Source organism: Peromyscus eremicus, chromosome 1 (genome assembly GCF_949786415.1).
Source record: "Peromyscus eremicus chromosome 1, PerEre_H2_v1, whole genome shotgun sequence".
NCBI lineage: Eukaryota > Metazoa > Chordata > Mammalia > Rodentia > Cricetidae > Peromyscus > Peromyscus eremicus.
The window spans coordinates 118696552-118714901 of record NC_081416.1 but is presented as its reverse complement, the minus strand read 5'-3'; the positions used below and the strand labels follow the sequence as shown (position 1 = coordinate 118714901).

Here is an 18350-nt window from a genome sequence, read left to right as displayed (position 1 = left end):
TTCAGTTCTTTGATGTTTCTCTTTAGTATGGCTTATATTCACTGTCCACATGCTAGGTCATTTTTATTGTGTCCCAAACATTGCTAATTTCACATCATTGGATGCTGGGTTTTTCAATCTATCCATTAGCATATATTAAAGATGCTGGATTTTTTTATTTAATTTTAATTCATAATCATAAACTCACCTCTGCAATCCAGCTAGGGCATGGAGGAGAATAAAGATAATATGGAGCCAGGCAGTGGTGGCACATGCCTTTGATTCCAGCACTCGGGAGGCAGAGGCAAACAGATCTCTGTGAGTTCGGGGCCAGCCTGCTCTACAGAGCTAGTTCCAGGACGGCCAGGGCTTCACAGAGAAACCCTGTCTAGGGGGAAAAAAAAAGTAATATGGAACTCAAAGACCTGCAGTGAGGTGTAACTGGAGCCTTTTCTCTGTCCCACTTGGTCCCACAGCAGCTTATAAAATAATCACTCAGAGGCTTAATGTTAATTGCAAACTGTTTGGCCTATGGCTCAGGTTTATTACTAGCTAGCTCTTACATCTGAAATTAACCCGTTTCTATTAATCTACGTATCGCCGCGTGGCCAGTAGCATTACCAGTACTTTCACATCTTGCTTCTTGGGCGGCTCAATGGAGACTCTCCGACTCCGACCTCTTCTCCCTGTATCTCTGCTTGGATTTCCTGCCTGGGTATATGCTGCCAATGCAGCTTCTTTATTAACCAATGGTAATAACACATATTCACAGCGTACAGAAAGATATCCCACAGCAGTGAGGGTACAAAACTCATGGGATTTTGTGAGCAAATGGGGTGCTGGGGCTGGTTAAGATGCACAGGTCAAAAGTATCAGAGTTCCTTCAATCCCAACACTCAGGAGACAGAGGCAGGTGGATCTCTGTGATTTTAAGGCCAACCTGATCTAACTAGAAACATCAAGGGCTACATAGTGTGACCCTGTCTCAAAAACAACAACGACAACAGACAGTATCAGAGCTTTCCACAATCAGCAGTGGAGATCCTGCTGATCCTGCCTTTCCTGGACCCAGAGTGCCCCATGGCTTCCATCCTTCACCTTTCCAAAGACCACAGTGTGCCATCCAAACGCTCAGTCTTTACAGTGCAGAAGAAAAACTGAAAACTATTTGTGGTCCAGCATCCACCATGGACAAGATGCCGAGACTGTATGCTTCAGGATGATCTCACCCTCAGATTTCTCCTTGTAGATGGACTTTCCTCCAGTGTCATTATGGTGTGTGAAGTCGCCACTGTGGCCTATCAGTCCTGGACTGTGCAAAGAGGAGCCCATATAAATCCATCTTTTCTCCCTCGTGCTCAGAGCATAAAGATCCCCTGATGTTTTGGAACTCTGTCTGCAAACAGCTTGAAGAAGACACAGTCCAAGGGCTGGCCATCATCCTGGATGTGAAGGACAGGGTGGGGTTTGCCCATGGGGGACAGCAGGTAGCAACAGGGGGCAGAGGCGTTTGCAAAGGGATGCTGGAGTGTTTGGTTTGCTTTGGTTTTTTGTATTCTTGTAAAAGTTCTTAATTTTTTGTTCTAAGACAAAAGTAATTTACATAAAGGCAGTTTGGTCTTCTGCATTCTAATATATCATGTGAGTGATTCTGGTGCAACAATTCATTCTTGGGCTTATTCTTCCCACTACCAAGACTAGATCCTTCTGAATGCTCTACCCACTGGTATGACTTAAGAGATTGTCTAGTCTAGTCTAGCTAGTTAAAGAAAGCACATTATGCCAGGCGGTGGTGCCGCACGCCTTTAATCCCAGCACTCGGGAGGCAGAGCCAGGTGGATCTCTGTGAGTTTGAGGCCAGCCTGGGCTACCAAGTGAGTTCCAGGAAAAGGAGCAAAGCTACACAGAGAAACCCTGTCTCGAAAAACCAAAAAAAAAGAAAGCACATTATTCCTAGCTCTGCATGAGCTCAGCTTACTGTCCTCACTAATGCCCTCAAGTGGTCCTTGCTCCAGTATCAGCTAGCCTCATCTGTCACGTACTAGAAGCATCACATACGTACTCCACTATGCAGTACAGATGGCAGCCAGATCTTTATAGGACTTACAGAGACCACAGCCACTCTATCAGTACAAGACCATACTGCCCTGAGTTAAGCATCTTAAAATGCCTCCTAGTTTTCTCACTAAATGCTTTTGTTGTTGTTGTTTGGTTTTTCGAGACAGGGTTTCTCTGTGTAGCTTTGGAGCTTGTCCTGGAACTTGCTCTGTAAACCAGGCTGGCCTCAAACTCACGGAGATCCACCTGCCTCTGCCTCCCGAGTGCTGGAATTAAAGGCTTGCGCTACCACCGCCCAGCTTCATTAAATCCTTTTTAAAGCTGTGACAGCAGCTGGTGAGATGGCTCAGTGGGTAAAGGCACTTGCCTCCAAGCCTAATGACCTGAGTTCAGTTTCTAGGACTCACATGATGGAAGGAGAGAACCAACTCCTGAAGGTTGTCCCCTGAACCCCACATATCTTAGTTTGGGTTTCTGTTGCTGTGAAGAGACACCGTAACCACAGCAACTCTTTTTTTTTTCAAGACAGGGTTTCTCTGTATAGCTTTGGAGCCTGTCCTGGATTTCACTTTGTAGACCAGGCTGAACTCGAACTCACAGAGATCCACCTGGCTCTGCCTCCGGAGTGCTGGGATTAAAGGCGTGTGCCACCACCACCCGGCGAACGGCAATTCTTATAAAGGAAAACATTTAATTGGGCTTACGGTTTCAGAGATTTAGTCCATTATCATCATGGTGGGACATGGCAGACATGGTGCTGGAGAAGGAGCTGAGAGTTCTACATTTTGATCTGCAGGCAGCAGCAGAAGAGATTGAGTAAGGGCATAGCTTGAGCATCTATGAGACCTCAAAACCCATCTCCACAGTGACACACTTCCTCTAAGAAAGCCACGCCTACTCCAACAAGACCACACCTCCTAATAATGCCACTCCCTATGGGCCAAGCATTCAAACACACCAGTCTGTGGAGCTATACCTATTCAAACCACCACACCACACATGCACTATGGCACACGTGTGTATGTGCATGTGTGAGCACACACACACAAATAAATAGACAAATGTAATTAAAAGGATGATATTTGAAATCTCTTTTACACAGGATTGTATACAACTTTGAAGCTTTTGAAATACAGATTATTTATTCCCTTCCTGTAAGCTTGTACTTTATATAGACATATAGAGGAGAGCTGCTAAGTTGTAACTACTTTAGAAATATCTAATTCTGATTTTTCAGGCTTTTAGTCAGTAGTCTTTCAATGTCTCAGACATTTCTGTAGACTCTTAAAAAATCTCACAGATGCAGAATGCAGGGCACAGGGGTGGGGGGGTGGCAGGGGATGGGGGGAGGTGGCGGGCACCAATGAGATTGATAAGGGAATAGATTACACCACAAAGATTGGAAGTGCCGAGCTGCACCTGATTGGGCCTGAGGAAAGAGAAAGAGGGCTCTCTTTCTGGTGGCTTGACCAGAGCCATTCACAAAGGCACACAGCCGGGCAGAGGGATCAGCTGTAAGTGGGTTCCATTGGAACAAAAGATAGTTACTTATCCTGTCTGGAGGGGAAGAAAGACAACGCAATGCCAGATTTTTCCATCACAATGCACATCATCTTGGGTTAGCCTCGGGGTACCTGTCCCTTCCCGTACCCTTGTCAATATGAAGACCGTATCCCAGGAATGTGGTGGCAATCCTAGGATGCGTAAGGAAGTCCAGTCTGAGACAGAAGGTCCCACAGGATGCTAGAGAAGGCTAGCTTCTTGTTTACCTTTCCTTCAAAGTCTCTTTGCTCACTTTGCTTCTCAGCTTTGAGTGCCACCCGCTGTAATGCCATCCTTCAAAGGAAGTCGGGCTCGGAAGCCAAGGTTGTCTGTGATTAGCAAAGGACCCCTGGAGGTCCCATCTCCCACAGAGGCAGACTGGCCTAAGGACGATGAAAAGGGTTTTGCCTTCCGGGACCTGGGTCAAGACGTGGACGACCTGCCTCGGCCTTACCGAATGATCAACAAGCTGGTGAACCATCTGTTTGACTGCGCCTGGGAAGTCATTGAAGAGAGAGAGGCTTTACGGGAGATTGAGAAAAACCGGATTGTGCCCACCGTCTACCCTCCAGTTGCAGAAATCCAGGTGTGAACAAGAGTGCCTGTTTTTCACGTGAATGTGGATGAGAACGCCTGGTTCAGGGAAGGAAGGAATTCCTACTGAGCTCTCCATCAGACACGTAGGTGCATTTTTGAGAGTGGGCATGCTGCTGTTCGCAGTTGCCTGTGGGAAATGGGGGTTATGGTTAGCTGATGACTACACAAAGGCCCTTTCTGTTGTGTTATTGACACTGAGACGCTTCATTAATGTATTAGGCCCCCTCCGTGCTGGGCAATTGAGAACTGTCAGCGACTCGACTGTCCTTCTCACGGGACACTAGATTTAATAAAGCTCAGGACCTGCAGTCATGCTTATGTTCAGACTATACATCTAGTCTGTTTTTTCTGGCTACTTTCCCCCAAAGTAAAATGCTTAAGGCAAGCATTTTCAACGGGTCCCCAAGTTTGGCAATAACGTCTAGAAAGAGCCCTCTTTTAAAAGTTAGCTCAGATTGCTTGATGGCCTTGACAGCTGAAAAGAGTCAGTTTTGTCCTTTTGTGTCTGTGTTTCCCCAGCTCAACAAAATGCCTGGTGGTATGGCTGTCTCCCAGGAGTATCTGTTTATTGGAGGAGTCAAAGGATTCTCAATCTATAATCTGCACAGTTCCAAAAGAATGTATGTCTGGGAGAAGTTTAAGGTTGATGTTTCTTCCATCTGGGCCACAGATTTGGGGAATGAAGTCCTTATTATTCCCGTGGATGAACTAGGTATTTGTTTTTCTTCATTTTTAGATTTATTTATAAGTGTCTGTACACTGGCATTCAGTTTGATCTCTTTCCCAAGTGTGGGTGGAGTCAGGCACGGTGAGTTCTCTCTGCTCATGGAGCTGTAACTGCCTTCTATCTGCGTAAGGGGTTGCCAGGCGCAGTCCAGCCTTTCCCATGTGGTAGCCCATTTGGTTCTTCGCCTGCCCAAGGGAAGTACAGTTTGTCACCGTCCTGTTGGAGGAGACATCTTGAGGCATAGAGGTTAAATAATTGAGGTAAATGGAAGTAAGTGGCACACGGGCATTTCAAAGCAGGATCGCCCCAGTGTTCATACTCTCCCAACACAGAGCCCTGCTACCTAGCCGCCCCTGTTTCACCGACACAAGTACACTGGAGTACCCACAGGCATGCTGAAAAAGTCAAACCGGAGGGGCATGAGGGACACACAGAGAGAGAAAGTGGGGTGGTGTGTGTGTGTGTGTGTGTGTGTGTGTGTGTGTGTGCGCGCGCGCGCGCGCGCACGGACTGGGGCGTGGGGCTGTGCAGGAAGGACTGCTGTTTTCATTTAAGAGAGAAATTTCAAAGGTCTGAGCCAGGACAGGGGCTGATAAAAAGAGAATTGTACTGTGATGGCCCAAGATGTAAATTTAGCCAAAGTGAGGCAGAAGATGCAGGGAATTTTTGGTTCTGTTTTTGCCCCTTTCCTCTAAGTATAAAATGAGTTCCAAACAAGAAGCTTAAAAATGAAACGAGAGGCTGGGTGGTGGTGGTGCACCCTTTAATCCCAGCACTCGGGAGGCAGAGGCAGGCGGATCTGTGAGTTCGAGGCCAGCCTGGGCTACAGAGTGAGTTCCAGGAAAGGCGCAAAGCTACACAGAGAAACCCTGTCTGGGAAAAAAAAAATTGAAACGAGAGGACTGGCAGGATTGCCTAGTGGGGTTGAAAGGCTCGCTCGCTATCATGCTTTGGTTCGGTCCCCAGGACTCACTTGGTGGAAGGAGGGAACTGACTCCTGCAAGGTGTCCTCTGACTGCCACATGCCTGATGGCACAAGTGCCCCCCATAATAAATACATTGTAATAAAAACTTAAATTTCTTTAGATGAAAGGGGAATAATGTAGACACAATGGCGAGTCGTAGCTCACACATGCCACTCGGCACTTGCAAGGCAGAAGCAAGAAGATCTATCTCAGTTACCCTGTCTACTAAAAAGACTTAATGATAAAGCCTGTTTATGGTGAGGGAGGCATGCTGGGCAGCACAGGCAGTGATGCTTCCTCTGTGATGGATGCCTGGGTGGACGACAGTGCCATTCCTTGACGACCGTGATAGGAGAATAAAGAGTATCTGTGTAGGACACGGGGACTTTGGGCTAAAGAAAAAGCCATATTCATTACGATCCATTCTACAGGTGGTTCCGTGTCTGTGTTACCTTCTTTTGATGAATTTGAAGGCACACTGCCTTGCTGTCCCTTGTACAGTGTCATGGAATACTATCCCATGAATCTTTATTAGGATGGATTAGAGTTTCACCCACCGTGGGCCAAACCCCTTTATGTGATCTGTCTATATCATGAGTGCGAAGGCAGGTTATAAGGAACAGGGAGGCCCTAAAGAAAGGTGAGAAGTCATGGCAGGTGACAATTGCAACCTGAAGTCAGCAGAATTAATAGGACGAGGAGCCTGGGGGTTAAGGCACATGGAAAGTCGAGGGAGAATCCTTTCTCTCAAAGGAGCTTGTGAATCCAACACATTCACAGCAAACAGCTGGGTGCCCGTGTGAAGATGTGTGTGATGATGGCCAGAGTAGAGGCTGGGATTTCAGGATGGACTGCCGTGGCTGGTTTGCTTACAGCAGACTTCCAGGAAATGTGGGTAACACCAGCTAAGTACGAGGGGACTGGGAGGGAGAGCAAACTGAGTATTTGAAAGTCAGGTGGAGGAAGGCTGGGGGACCAAGAGCAGCAGAGGCCACGTGGGGCGGCAAAGCAGGGGTGGGAGGGTGAGTCTAGAGTTACCCTCCCCTCCTGGTGTCCCTTGTACAGTGTCACGGAATACTATCCCATGAGTACGTCCTGACCCTTCCCGGCTCCCTGGTCTCACGGTCTGTTATTTTTCTGTTTCAGGTATTGTTCGATTGTTTTACTTGTATAAAGACAGTCTTTTTCTCATCAAAGCCATCAATGAAACGGTGAGTTCCTCTTCTTACACCTTTACCTGGGGAACACCAAGTAGTAACGCAAAGCGCATTCCCGATGAAAGACTTGTACCCAGGATGTGTGGAGCAGCAGCTAATCAAAAGCACACTAAAAACAAGCGGGCCTGACATGGTCAGCAGGGAGGGTGCTTGCTGCAAAGCCTGGTACCCTGTGACCTCCGTTCATTTCCTAGGACCTACATGGTGGAAGGAGAGAACAGACTCCCAGTTCTCACACCGTGACACACACACACACACACACAATTATAAAACTGCTTTTTTCCAGCATCGACGTTTTCATTCATGTGAAATATTTAAAATGGGCATCTAGTTGTCAAGTGAGGTGGGAGAGGAAGGCAGGGCAGGGCAAGGGAAAGAAATTCCCCTCTTTTCGTAATAAAGCTCCGGTTCATCCCATCATGGATTTTGTAATCTCCAAAGACATGGTCCTTAAAGATTGTGTCCCACTTTTGAAGAGCGATCTTGCTCCAGTGGACGACAGTTTGGGCTGCTGCCGGTTTCTTCCAGGCCCAGAAGCTGTCACTGTCGTACATGACCTGTACTTCTTACCCAGGCATCGTTGGAAACCACCTCCATCACTGCGGCTAGAAAAATCTTCTCAAACCTACAGGTGCCACAGCCTCTAGTAATGTCTAAATTATTTTCATAATAAATGTCTGTCCTAGTTTTTAAAAAATGGCTTCCTTCTACCTGGCTTTCTGGTCCAGGCGGTAAGATGGGCACTGCCACAGAGCACAGTGCAGAAATGGCAGTGACTGACCCAGAACTGCTCGAGAACGAAGAAACAAAGAAGGAAGCAGAGTCTTTGGAGGGACAGGGAAATGAACCCCGTGCCAAGAAAGACTCCACGGAAGCTCTAACTGTTCTACAAGCACCGTAGATTCTTGCCTGGAAAACACCAGCTGCTGTGGCAACTGAGCAGTCAGCTGATGCTTGCAAGGCTCTGTGAGGCTCTTGGAGAGTCACAACAGTCAATGAGACTGGATGAAAATGTCTGTCTAGGGACATATAGGATAAGGCAGGATTTACCTCTCACTAAGGGATGCGATGGTATGTCATCAGCGTCCAGAGGGCCTTAGAACTGGGTCATAACAATGCCCAAGGCACAGCAGGAGTTGAAGAACGCAAATGCAGGGGCTGGAGAGACAGATGGCTTAGCCAGGAAGAGTGCCTCCTGCTCTTCCCAGGATCCACATCAGGCTGCTCATAGCTGCCCGGAACTCCAGCCCCAAGGTATATGACACCGTCTAGCCTCCTTGGGCACCCACAGCACACACGGCATATACTCTTAAAGATACACACATTAACAAATATATATGTCTATACACACATATACATATAGTCATGGAATGGAAAATAGCAGAAGTTGATTGTGTACGTGTGCGTGTGCGTGTAGGTGTGTGTGTGTGTGTGTGTGTGTGTGTGTGAGAGAGAGAGAGAGAGAGAGAGAGAGAGAGAGAGAGAGAGAGAGAGGAGGGTCTCTGCACACATGTGGAGGTCAGAGAATAACTTTTAGGAGTTGGTATCTCCACTGTGGGATTCAGAAAAGACTATATTTCTCAGGATTTTTTTAATTAATGAGTTCTCAAAACTATAGTAATGTAAGTTTTTAAGGTTTTTAATTATGCAGTTTGATGTGTGTGTGTTCATGTATGTACATGTATATGCAGATGGGCATGCATCTATGTGGAAGCCAGAGAACAACTTCTGGTGTCTTCCTCAATCATTCTCCACCTTAATTTGGCACAGGATCTCACTAAATCTGTGCATAGCTCATTGATTTGACCGGAGAAACAAGGTCAGGGTCTTCTTTTCTCCAACTCCCCAGCACATGGATTACAGGTACATCATGCTACAACCATTTTAACATCATCATCATCATCATCATCATCATCATCATCATCATCATCACCATTAAATGTATGTTTTGACAATTTATACCCAACTTTTTACATGAATGCTGGGGATCCAAACTCAGGTCCTCATGCTTGTGTGCCAAGGGCTTTGCCAACTAAGCCATCTTTCCAGCCCCACGGACTTTGGGGTTTTTGTTTGTTGTTGTTTTTGTCTTTTGAAACAGCGTCTCTCTGTGTTGCCCTGCCTGGACTGGAACGTGCCATATAGGCCAGGCCAGCTTTGAACCTGCAGAGGTCTGCTGGACTCTGGATTAAAGATGTGCACCATGATTCCTGGTGGGCTTCGTTTTGATTGTGATGTGAACATAGCAATTGTGAAAGATACTAATATCCTCTATGAGGCAATTGAGGGAACTGGAAAACAGCCTAGTTATTAGCTTTTATTTAGGTATTCTTAATGTGGGCTTAAATAAAAATTAGGCCGGTTGTGGTGGCACGCACCGGTAGGATTTGCTGAAGGAGGCAGAGGCAGGAGGATCATGAGTTCGAGGCCAGCCTGGACTACACATAAGCCGGGCGGTGGTGGCGCACGCCTTTAATCCCAGCACTTGGGAGGCAGAGCCAGGCAAATCTCTGTGAGTTCGAGGCCAGCCTGGGCTACCAAGTGAGTTCCAGGAAAGGCGCAAAGCTACACAGAGAAACCCTGTCTCGAAAAACCAAAACAAAACAAAACAAAAAATTAGCCATTTATTGGGTTTGGAAGGTAATAAATACAATAAAATTGTGGTGCCACAATGCAACATCGTGATGAAACATGGAACTTCTTGTTGTGACAGTGGAGCAGTGATGCTACACTGCATCATTACTTTGGCACAGTGTGGTTTGTAGACTCACTATGCAGTATTGTTACAGGGCAGTACAGTGGTGTCAGAATGCATTATTGTGATGTTACAGTGCACTATAGTGATGTAGTATAGTGATGTCCGAATGCATCACTGTGATGTTATAGTACAGTATAGTGATGTAGTATAGTGATGTCTGAATGTATCACTGTGATGTTACAGTGCTCTATAGTGATGTAGTACAGTGATGTCCAAATGTATCACTGTGATGTCATAGTACAGTATAGTGATATCAGAATGCATCACTGTGATGTTACAGTGCAGTATAGTGATATCAGAATGCATCACTGTGATGTTACAGTGCAGTATAGTGATGTCCCAATGCATCACTGTGATGTTACAGTGAGGTATAGTGATGTCCCAATGCATCACTGTGATCTTACAGTAAGGAATAGTGATGTCTGATTGCATCATTATAATGTTACAGTGAGGTATAGTGATGTCTGGTTGCATCATTATAATGTTACAGTGAGGTATAGTGATGTCTGGTTGCATCATTATAATGTTACAGTGCACTATAGTGATGTCCCAATGCATCATTGTAATGTTACAGTGCACTATAGTGATGTCCCAATGCATCATTGTAATGTTACAGTGCACTATAGTGATGTCCCAATGCATCATTGTAATGGTTCAGAGAAGCTTTTTATTGTACTTTACAATGACGGCACAATCACAAATTTTCCAATGTGACATTGTCACAGCGTGTTGTTAATCAATGTGACATCGTTTGCGGCCAATGTGATTTCACAGTGGAGTTATGACATCACAATGCAGCATTGTTGTGACAAAATCAAACATTGTAATGACACAATGTAGAATTATGACGTCTAAATGCAAAGTTGTGGTGGCACAGTAGACCATTATGATGACAAAAAGCAGTATTGTTGTCACAGAATGAAGCATTATGATGCCATGGTGTGGCGTTCTGATGACACAGTGTAGCACTGTGATGTCTCAGTGAACCATTCTGATGACACAACAGAACATTATCTTGTCACAGTCCAGCATTGTGGTGTCACAGCACAATGTATGACAACACAATGGAGCATTGTGACATCACAAACAGCATTAAGATTGTAGAATGGAGAACTGTGATGTCACAATGCAGCATTGTGATGTCACCATGAAGCATTGTGTTGGCACAGGTCGGCATTTTGAGGTAATAGTGCTGCACTGTGATGCCACAGTTGAGCGTTTTTATGTCACAGTGGAGCTATGCTGTAGCATGATGGAGCCTTGTGCTGGTACAGTGGAGCCTTATGATGGCCACATGGGGACTGATTATGCCACTTTTTTTTGTATGTTTGAAAATCTCTGTAGTACATTGATAGATATTGAGATATATAATTAAAATTGTTTGCTCTTTAAACGAATTAGGGAGCTCACCAATATAACTAGTCTAGCCACCTTATTTTGTTAGTAGCCCTCAAGCTTCTTCAAGGTAGCTTACCCATCCCCCAGCCTCTCTCAGTTGGCCCCAAATCGGAGGAGCTTTATTCCAAGGTTACACCCAGCTTCTGCTGTCGTCCAGGTAGAGGCTTTGACCGACAGGCACCAGGCTTCAGTGTCATATAGAACTTACTTTGACTCAGCTGAATAATCGACTTTAGGGTTTGCAAATCACATCTGATGGCATCCCGTGACCCATGAGGAACTACGTCTAAAGCAAGTTCCATTTCTTCACATGCTGTCTTGTCCAATTCCTGTCCAAAGATGGGAAATTCGAAGTGATGTGAGGCATCTTGCCATCGCAAGCTTCTGGGAGACCCCTGTCCTGGTGTGACTTACAGGAGCCCCTGCACATGCCCCTCCTCTTTAGCTCCCAGCACCCACTCTGTCGGCGTCTCTTCTTTACAGGACGACACCAGCAAGCAAAGCACCTGTGTGAAGATGGAACTCTCTCAGAGCGGGGACTACGCAGCGTTCCTCTTCCAAGGCAAGCTCACCCAAAAGCTGGGGGGGGGGGTGTTCTGATTTGTGTCTCTTCCAGACTGTCACTGTCGACATTTTATTTAGGAATAACTTTAGATTCAGATACATGTGGTGACAACACACCTATAATCTTAGCACCAGGGAGGCTCAGGTAGAAGGATCAGGAGTGTGAGGCTACATAGTGAGACCCTGTCTCAAAAACCAAAAACAAACAAAAGAAATAACTTTTTTTTTTTTTTTTTTTGGTTTTTCGAGACAGGGTTTCTCTGTGTAGCTTTGTGCCTTTCCTGGAACTCACTTGGTAGCCCAGGCTGGCCTCGAACTCACAGAGATCCACCTGCCTCTGCCTCCCGAGTGCTGGGATTAAAGGCGTGCGCCACCACCGCCCGGCAAGAAATAACTTTCAGTGTAAAAAACAGCAAGGGCTGGAGAGATGGCTCAACAGTTAAGAACACTGGCTGCTCTTCCAGAGGGCCAGGGTTTGATTCCCAGCAGCCCCAGGACAGCTCACAAGCGTCTGTAACTCCAGTTCTAGGAGATCCGACACCCTCTCCAGGGCACTGCACACAGGTGGTATGCAGACCTACATGGAGAGGAAACATTCATGCACAGAAAATAAATAAAAACCAGGAGAGGAGCAAAGTCGTTCCTCTGTGTTCTTGACTAGTGCCTACCTTTACCCTACGGTGCGGGTGTAGAAACAAGGCCAGTAACAGTGGACTGAACCAATCTTCCATCACTTCATCTGTTTTTTTCTTGCTATTTTTTCCTCCTTGCTTTAGGCAAGGATACAATATCGCGTTGAGTCACATGTCCCCCTAGTGCACCCCTGCGACAGCTTCTTGGTCATTGTATGGTTTCCATTGTCTTGACATTTTTCAGGAGAATCAACCAGATAGCTGCTGGTGGGGTGCCCTTCACTTCCGTGTGCCTGCCTTTTTTCTTGTGACTCAGCCTGAGTTAGGCTGAGGATTTTGGGGGAGCTAGTACAGGACCAGGCACTGTCTCGGGAGCTGTATGGCCCCAGGTTGACTCACTTTTGCTGGTGTTAGCCTAGATCACAGCTTCCTCCAGGCTGCCTCCAAAATCCTGTGCTCAAGCAATCCTCCTGCCTCAACCTCCAAAGTAGTTGTCACTCCAGGTCTACACTACCATGCCTAGCTTACTTTTTTCTTTTTTTATCCTCTGTAAGGAGCAAGTTATTAAGTCCAGATAGCACTCAGAGGAAGGTGATTCAGATGTCTCCCAGAGGCAGGAGAATCAAAGATTGTTTGGACATATGTTAAAGCCACTACTGTGATTATCAAACATTTAGGGGAGCTTCTCTGAGAAGAAAAACATCTTTTCTGTATTGTTTCTTTCTTTCTTTTTAAAAATTATTCTGTCATATGTTACACCCTGCCAGTTCCCTTCCTCACCACCTCCCCTCTCCCCCAGATCCTCTCCTCTTCCATTTCCCTTCAGAAAGGGACAGGCCTCCCAGGGATATCAACCAAATAAGTATATCAAGTTGCAGGAAGACTAGGCACCTCCACAGAGAATAGGTTCCAAAAAGCCAGTTCATGTACCAGGGACAGATCCTGGTCCAACGGCTAGGGTCCCCACAAACAGATCAAGCTACCCAACTGTCACCCACATGCAGAGAGCCTAGGTCGGTCCATGCAGGCTCCCTAGCTGTTGGTCTCAGAGTCAGTGAGCTCAGCCTTGATGCAGGGAGGAGGAGTCTTGCCTCAACTTGATATGCCATGAGCTGTTGACTCCCATAGGAGGCCTTACCCTTTCTGAGGAGTGAATGGGGGGGGGGGGTTAGAAGGGAGGTTGAGGGAAGGAACAGGAGGAAAGTAGGGAAGGGAAACTGTGGCTGGTATGTAAAATCATTCAAAAATTAATTAAAAAAAGATTGGGCACCTCTGCTCATATTAAGGTTGGATGAGGCAGCCCAGTAGGAGGAAAAGGGTCCCAGAAGCAGGCAAAAACGTCAGAGACAGCCCTGGTTCCCACTGTTAGGAGTCCCACAAGAACACTAACAACCACAACATGTATGCAGAGGGTGCTAAGATTGGTGGGTAAAACTTTTTTTAGTTTATTTTTGTATTCAAAGACAGGGTTTCTCTGTGTAGCCTTGGCTATCCTGGAATTCTCTCTGTAGACCAGGCTGGCCTCAGAGATCCGGCAGGTAAAACCTGAAGAGAATGAAGATACAGTTTTACCTGCCAATCTTAGCCCCTTATCCCGTCTAGCCAGGGACAGTTAGGCCTGTGTCAACAGAACATACTTTATTCAAATTTTTGGTAGTTTGATTTGCAGCTTTTAAATATTTAAACATAATATTATATGAGTCTGGATATATACTCCCCTCCTCCCAAAAGGCCCTCAAATGCTAAAGCCTTGAGGAAGATAGAGATTTTATAGTGCTTTTTGTATCAAAGGACATGTTAGTGGCTGGAGAGACAGCTGAGCAGTTAAAAGCACTGAGTACTCTTCTGGAGGATGCAGGTTGGCTCCCTGTATTGACATGGCAGCTAACAACCGTATGTGACTCTAGCTCCAAGGGATCTGACACCTCTTTCGGCCTCTGCAGGTACCAGGCACATACATGATGTACAGACATACATGCAGGCAAAACACTCATGTATTTGTGTTCTTGGGTTGTCATAACAAAGTACCACGAAGTGGGTAGCTTAGAATGATAGGCATTTATTCCCTCATAGTTCTGGAAACCAGAAGTGTGAAATTAAAGTGTCCAGACGATTATATTATATGGAACATTGAGGCAGGATCCCAGTCCATGGGAGAGCAACCTCTCCCAACTGGGTCAGTATTCAGACCAGGAGCCCAGCCTGTTCTTGTGATGGGAGAAGATCCAACCGCCTCCCATAGATTATCTCAAATGTTGGCTGGAAGAATTCTTTGGGGTCTGTCCCCATTCCAACTCTCCCTTTGCTCCAAGACTCTCTTACTATGCTTCCATGGGCCACCTTCCTTCCCTAGGTGGCAATGTCACCTCTAGGGCAGAATGTCAGTAGAACTGACTATGGGCACCGTAGAAAACGGGGCTTGGCAAAGAAGACAGTTTGATTAAAAATGCAGTTGCATCGGTGTTGTGGGAGAAGCCCCGATTCTGTCAGACAGCAGTGGCATAAGGGGTCAACTCTCCACACAAACGTTGCTTGGTGAGTGAGGGCTTGCCATAACCTCTGCCTCAGTTTATGCAAGCACCTCTTCCGTGGATGCCTACTGGTTCTGGGTCTCCGGGCCAGCACTTCTGAGAAAATAGACACTCATCAGCTGAAACTTGTCGCCTTCTAGCAGTTAATGCTTGCTTACGTGGTTTCCCAATGCAGGAGCTGGGGATGTTTGGCTGGAAGTGTACAAACTGCCCAAGGAGACTTGGCTTAAGGAAGTGGAGCACCCACCGTCTGCTGTAAATCCAAAGAAAAAAACCAAGCAGCTGCAGCTGGTAGGAAACATCTCTTTCAATCACTGTTTTTCTCTCCGCCCCGGCCCAAGTCTAGCCTAAATTCTCCATGGAACTAGCAAGGCCACTGAAGGTTTGACGGATGACAATAGGAACAGTGAACTCTCTCCAAACTTGATTTACTTTAGATAAAATATTTGTAAGTGGAGGAGCCCAAGGGTCAGGGTCTCTCCTGACTTGGACTTACTAACCCTGAGACTGCACACAGGCATTTCTTTTTGTGTGTGTGTGTGGGGGGGGGGGGGGCTTTGTTCTGATTCCTGCCCCACAGATAACTTTCCCTCTCCTGGTCTGAGTTGATTCTTGAAGGTTTCAAGTTCCGTTAAGTCTCCCAGAGTGTAGTAATGGTGGTTTTTGTTTGTTTGATTGGTTGGTTTGGTTTTTCCAGACAAGGTTTCTCTGTGTAGCCCTGGCTGTCCTGGAATTCACTCTGTAGACCAGAGATCCTCCTGCTTCTGCCTCCAAGTGCTGGGATTAGAGGTGTGCACCACCACCGCCTGGCTTTTGTTGTTGTTGTTTTTCAAGACAGGTTTTTGGTTTTTTCTGCATAGCCCCGGCTGTCCTGGAACTCTCTCTATAGACCAGGCTGGCCTAGAACTCAGAGATCCTGAGTGCTGGGATTAAAGGTGTGTGCTACCACCGCCTGGCTATTCATTCGTTTTTCCATACACTGAGAATCAACCAGCATGCAACAGTGTAGATCTTTCACTGTATATCCATGTGCAGGAACATCACATGGTGCTCTGTACACATGTCAATTTTAAAGAGAAAAGGGGACCCTGGAGATTGCTCAGTGGGTAAAAAAAAACACACTGCCAAGCTGGACAACCTGAGTTTGACCCCTGAGACCCACATGACAGGAGAGAACTGACTCCCACAGGCCATCCTCTGATTTCCACAAGCAAACCATGGCACACACAAGGCTCCCTCTCACAAATAAATAAAAGTAAATTAATTATTAAATTATTTAATTAAATATTAAATTTTAAATCCAACTGTTTAAATATTAAAATTTAATTTATTAAAATATAAAATAAAATAATTAAAAATATAGTAAAAAAATAAAAGAAATACTCATTTCAAGTTTCTCCAACATTGATTTTTTTTTTTCTTTTTTGAGACAGGGTTTCTCTGTGTAGCCCTGTCTGTCCTGGATCTCGCTCTATAGACCAGGCTGGCCTCGAACTCACGGAGATCCGCCTGCCTCTGCCTCCCGAGTGTTGGGATTGAAGGTGTGCGCCACCACCACCACGGGCTCCAGACGTTGATTTTTGTAATGGTGTCTTAACTGATCCACTTACCCCACACTCACAGTTGTTAACACTTCATCTTTCTCCAGCTTCAGTTGAAGGTCCTGAAGAACGAGGACTGTGTCTTAAAACCCTGCAGGCTAGAGGACTGCCCAGATGTTGGGCCTCCGTGTGTACTCCATGAATTCACTTCTTTTTGTTGTTGCTGTTTGTTGTTTTGTTTTGTTTTTCGAGACAGGGTTCCTCTGTGTAACAGTTCTGGAACTCACTTTGTAGACCAGGCTGGCCTTGAACTCACTGAGATCCGCCTGCCTCTGCCTCCTGAGTGCTAGGATCAAAAGGTGTCCGCCACCACACCCAGCCCATGAATTCTCTTCTTAAAAGAGGAAATGGGTCCAGGGGAGAAAGAACATCTCTGTAGACAGCAGGGGGTCAGGAACATACATTGTACCTACTGTGAATTCATTTCCGTCGCTTTTTTCCTTCCCCAGAGCACTCCTGACCCTGTTGTTCCAGAAGCTGTAGAACCGGTAAGAAACTTTAAAGACCATCTTTAGAGAGCCTTAAGTTACATTTCAAAGGGTCACACTTGTGAGTGAGAAGTACATCAACTGTCAAGTATACTGACTGGCACAATGTCATGCTGGGGCCCTGCTCCCAACTTCTCGGGATCTTAATCTTACAATCACTGAAGAGAGCCTCAAACCATGTGACCTGAGGCTAAGGGAACTTAACTCCAGCCCCACCACTTACAAAGCCCCTTCCAAGGCCATGGCAGCGGCCCTCATGCTGTAGCTACATCGTCTTTGATTTTTAGAAAATTTGCAAATATGTTGATGGACATCACTTGAGACCGATTTACCTCCGCTGTATTCTCCCTCATGTTGAGTGGTGTTAGAATGACTGTGGGCATTTGGGGTTCATAACTTCATGGGTATTTGTTTTTGAGGCAGGGGGTCCATGTAGCCCACACTGGCCTGGAACTAACAGTTTTTCACTGCCTTCCAGTGCTGAGATTCCAGACACACGCTGCCATGCCCTGATTTTGTTCTTTCCCTTAAAGAGGACCCCATAAACCTGGACTTGCCCCTGCCACTATAACAGTGCGATATACCAAGACAAGTGAACTGTGGAGTTCCTTTTCATCTTGGAATGCTCTGGGAGATGGTGCGGACTTCCTGTTCTGGGGTACATGGAGCACACCCTTTCTTAAGTTTCAGCAGAGGACCCACAAACATCTGAAATGGGGTCTCTTGCTGGAGCCGTTCCTTCTACTCTTTAAGTTATACTTTGTCTCAAGCTACATAAACAACACATGGCAACATTACTCTGGAAGAAGTTAGCTCACTCAGTGGACTGTGAGGCATATGGTCATCCAGCACTTGAGAGGCCCACCTAAGAGGGTCAGGTGTTCAGGGTCATCCTTGGCTATGGAGCAAGTGTGAGGCCAGCCTGCGGTATAAGAAATTCTGTCTCGTGCTGGGTGGTGGTGGCCCATGCTTTTACTCCCAGCACTCAGGAGGCAGAGCCAGGCAGATCTCTGTGAGTTTGAGGCCAGCCTGGTCTACAGAGCAAGATCCAGGACAGGCACCAAAAATACACAGAGAAACCCTGTCTCGGAAAAAACAAACAAACAAAAACAACAACAACAAAAAGAAATTCTGGCCGGGCGGTGGTGGCGCACGCCTTTAATCCCAGCACTCGGGAGGCAGAGCCAGGCGGATCTCTGTGAGTTCCAGGCCAGCCTGGGCTACCAAGTGAGTTCCAGGAAAGGCGCAAAACTACACAGAGAAACCCTGTCTCGAAAAAAAAAAAAACCAAAA

At 46.3% G+C, this 18350-nt stretch overlaps 1 protein-coding gene across 1 annotated transcript in view; it reads left to right on the top strand.

The window, feature by feature from the left end:
* Nucleotides 1-3856: 3856 nt before the first annotated feature.
* The window catches only part of Wdr93 (WD repeat domain 93), a 42821-nt gene continuing 28327 nt past the window's right edge, over nucleotides 3857-18350 (top strand). Inside the window, exons 1-6 of the mRNA XM_059272646.1 lie at nucleotides 3857-4165; nucleotides 4696-4888; nucleotides 7015-7079; nucleotides 11725-11803; nucleotides 15144-15259; nucleotides 17019-17057. Of these exons, the coding sequence (XP_059128629.1) occupies nucleotides 3866-4165; nucleotides 4696-4888; nucleotides 7015-7079; nucleotides 11725-11803; nucleotides 15144-15259; nucleotides 17019-17057 (792 nt within the window). The 5' untranslated portion in view covers nucleotides 3857-3865. The remainder of the gene's footprint in view (nucleotides 4166-4695; nucleotides 4889-7014; nucleotides 7080-11724; nucleotides 11804-15143; nucleotides 15260-17018; nucleotides 17058-18350) is intronic.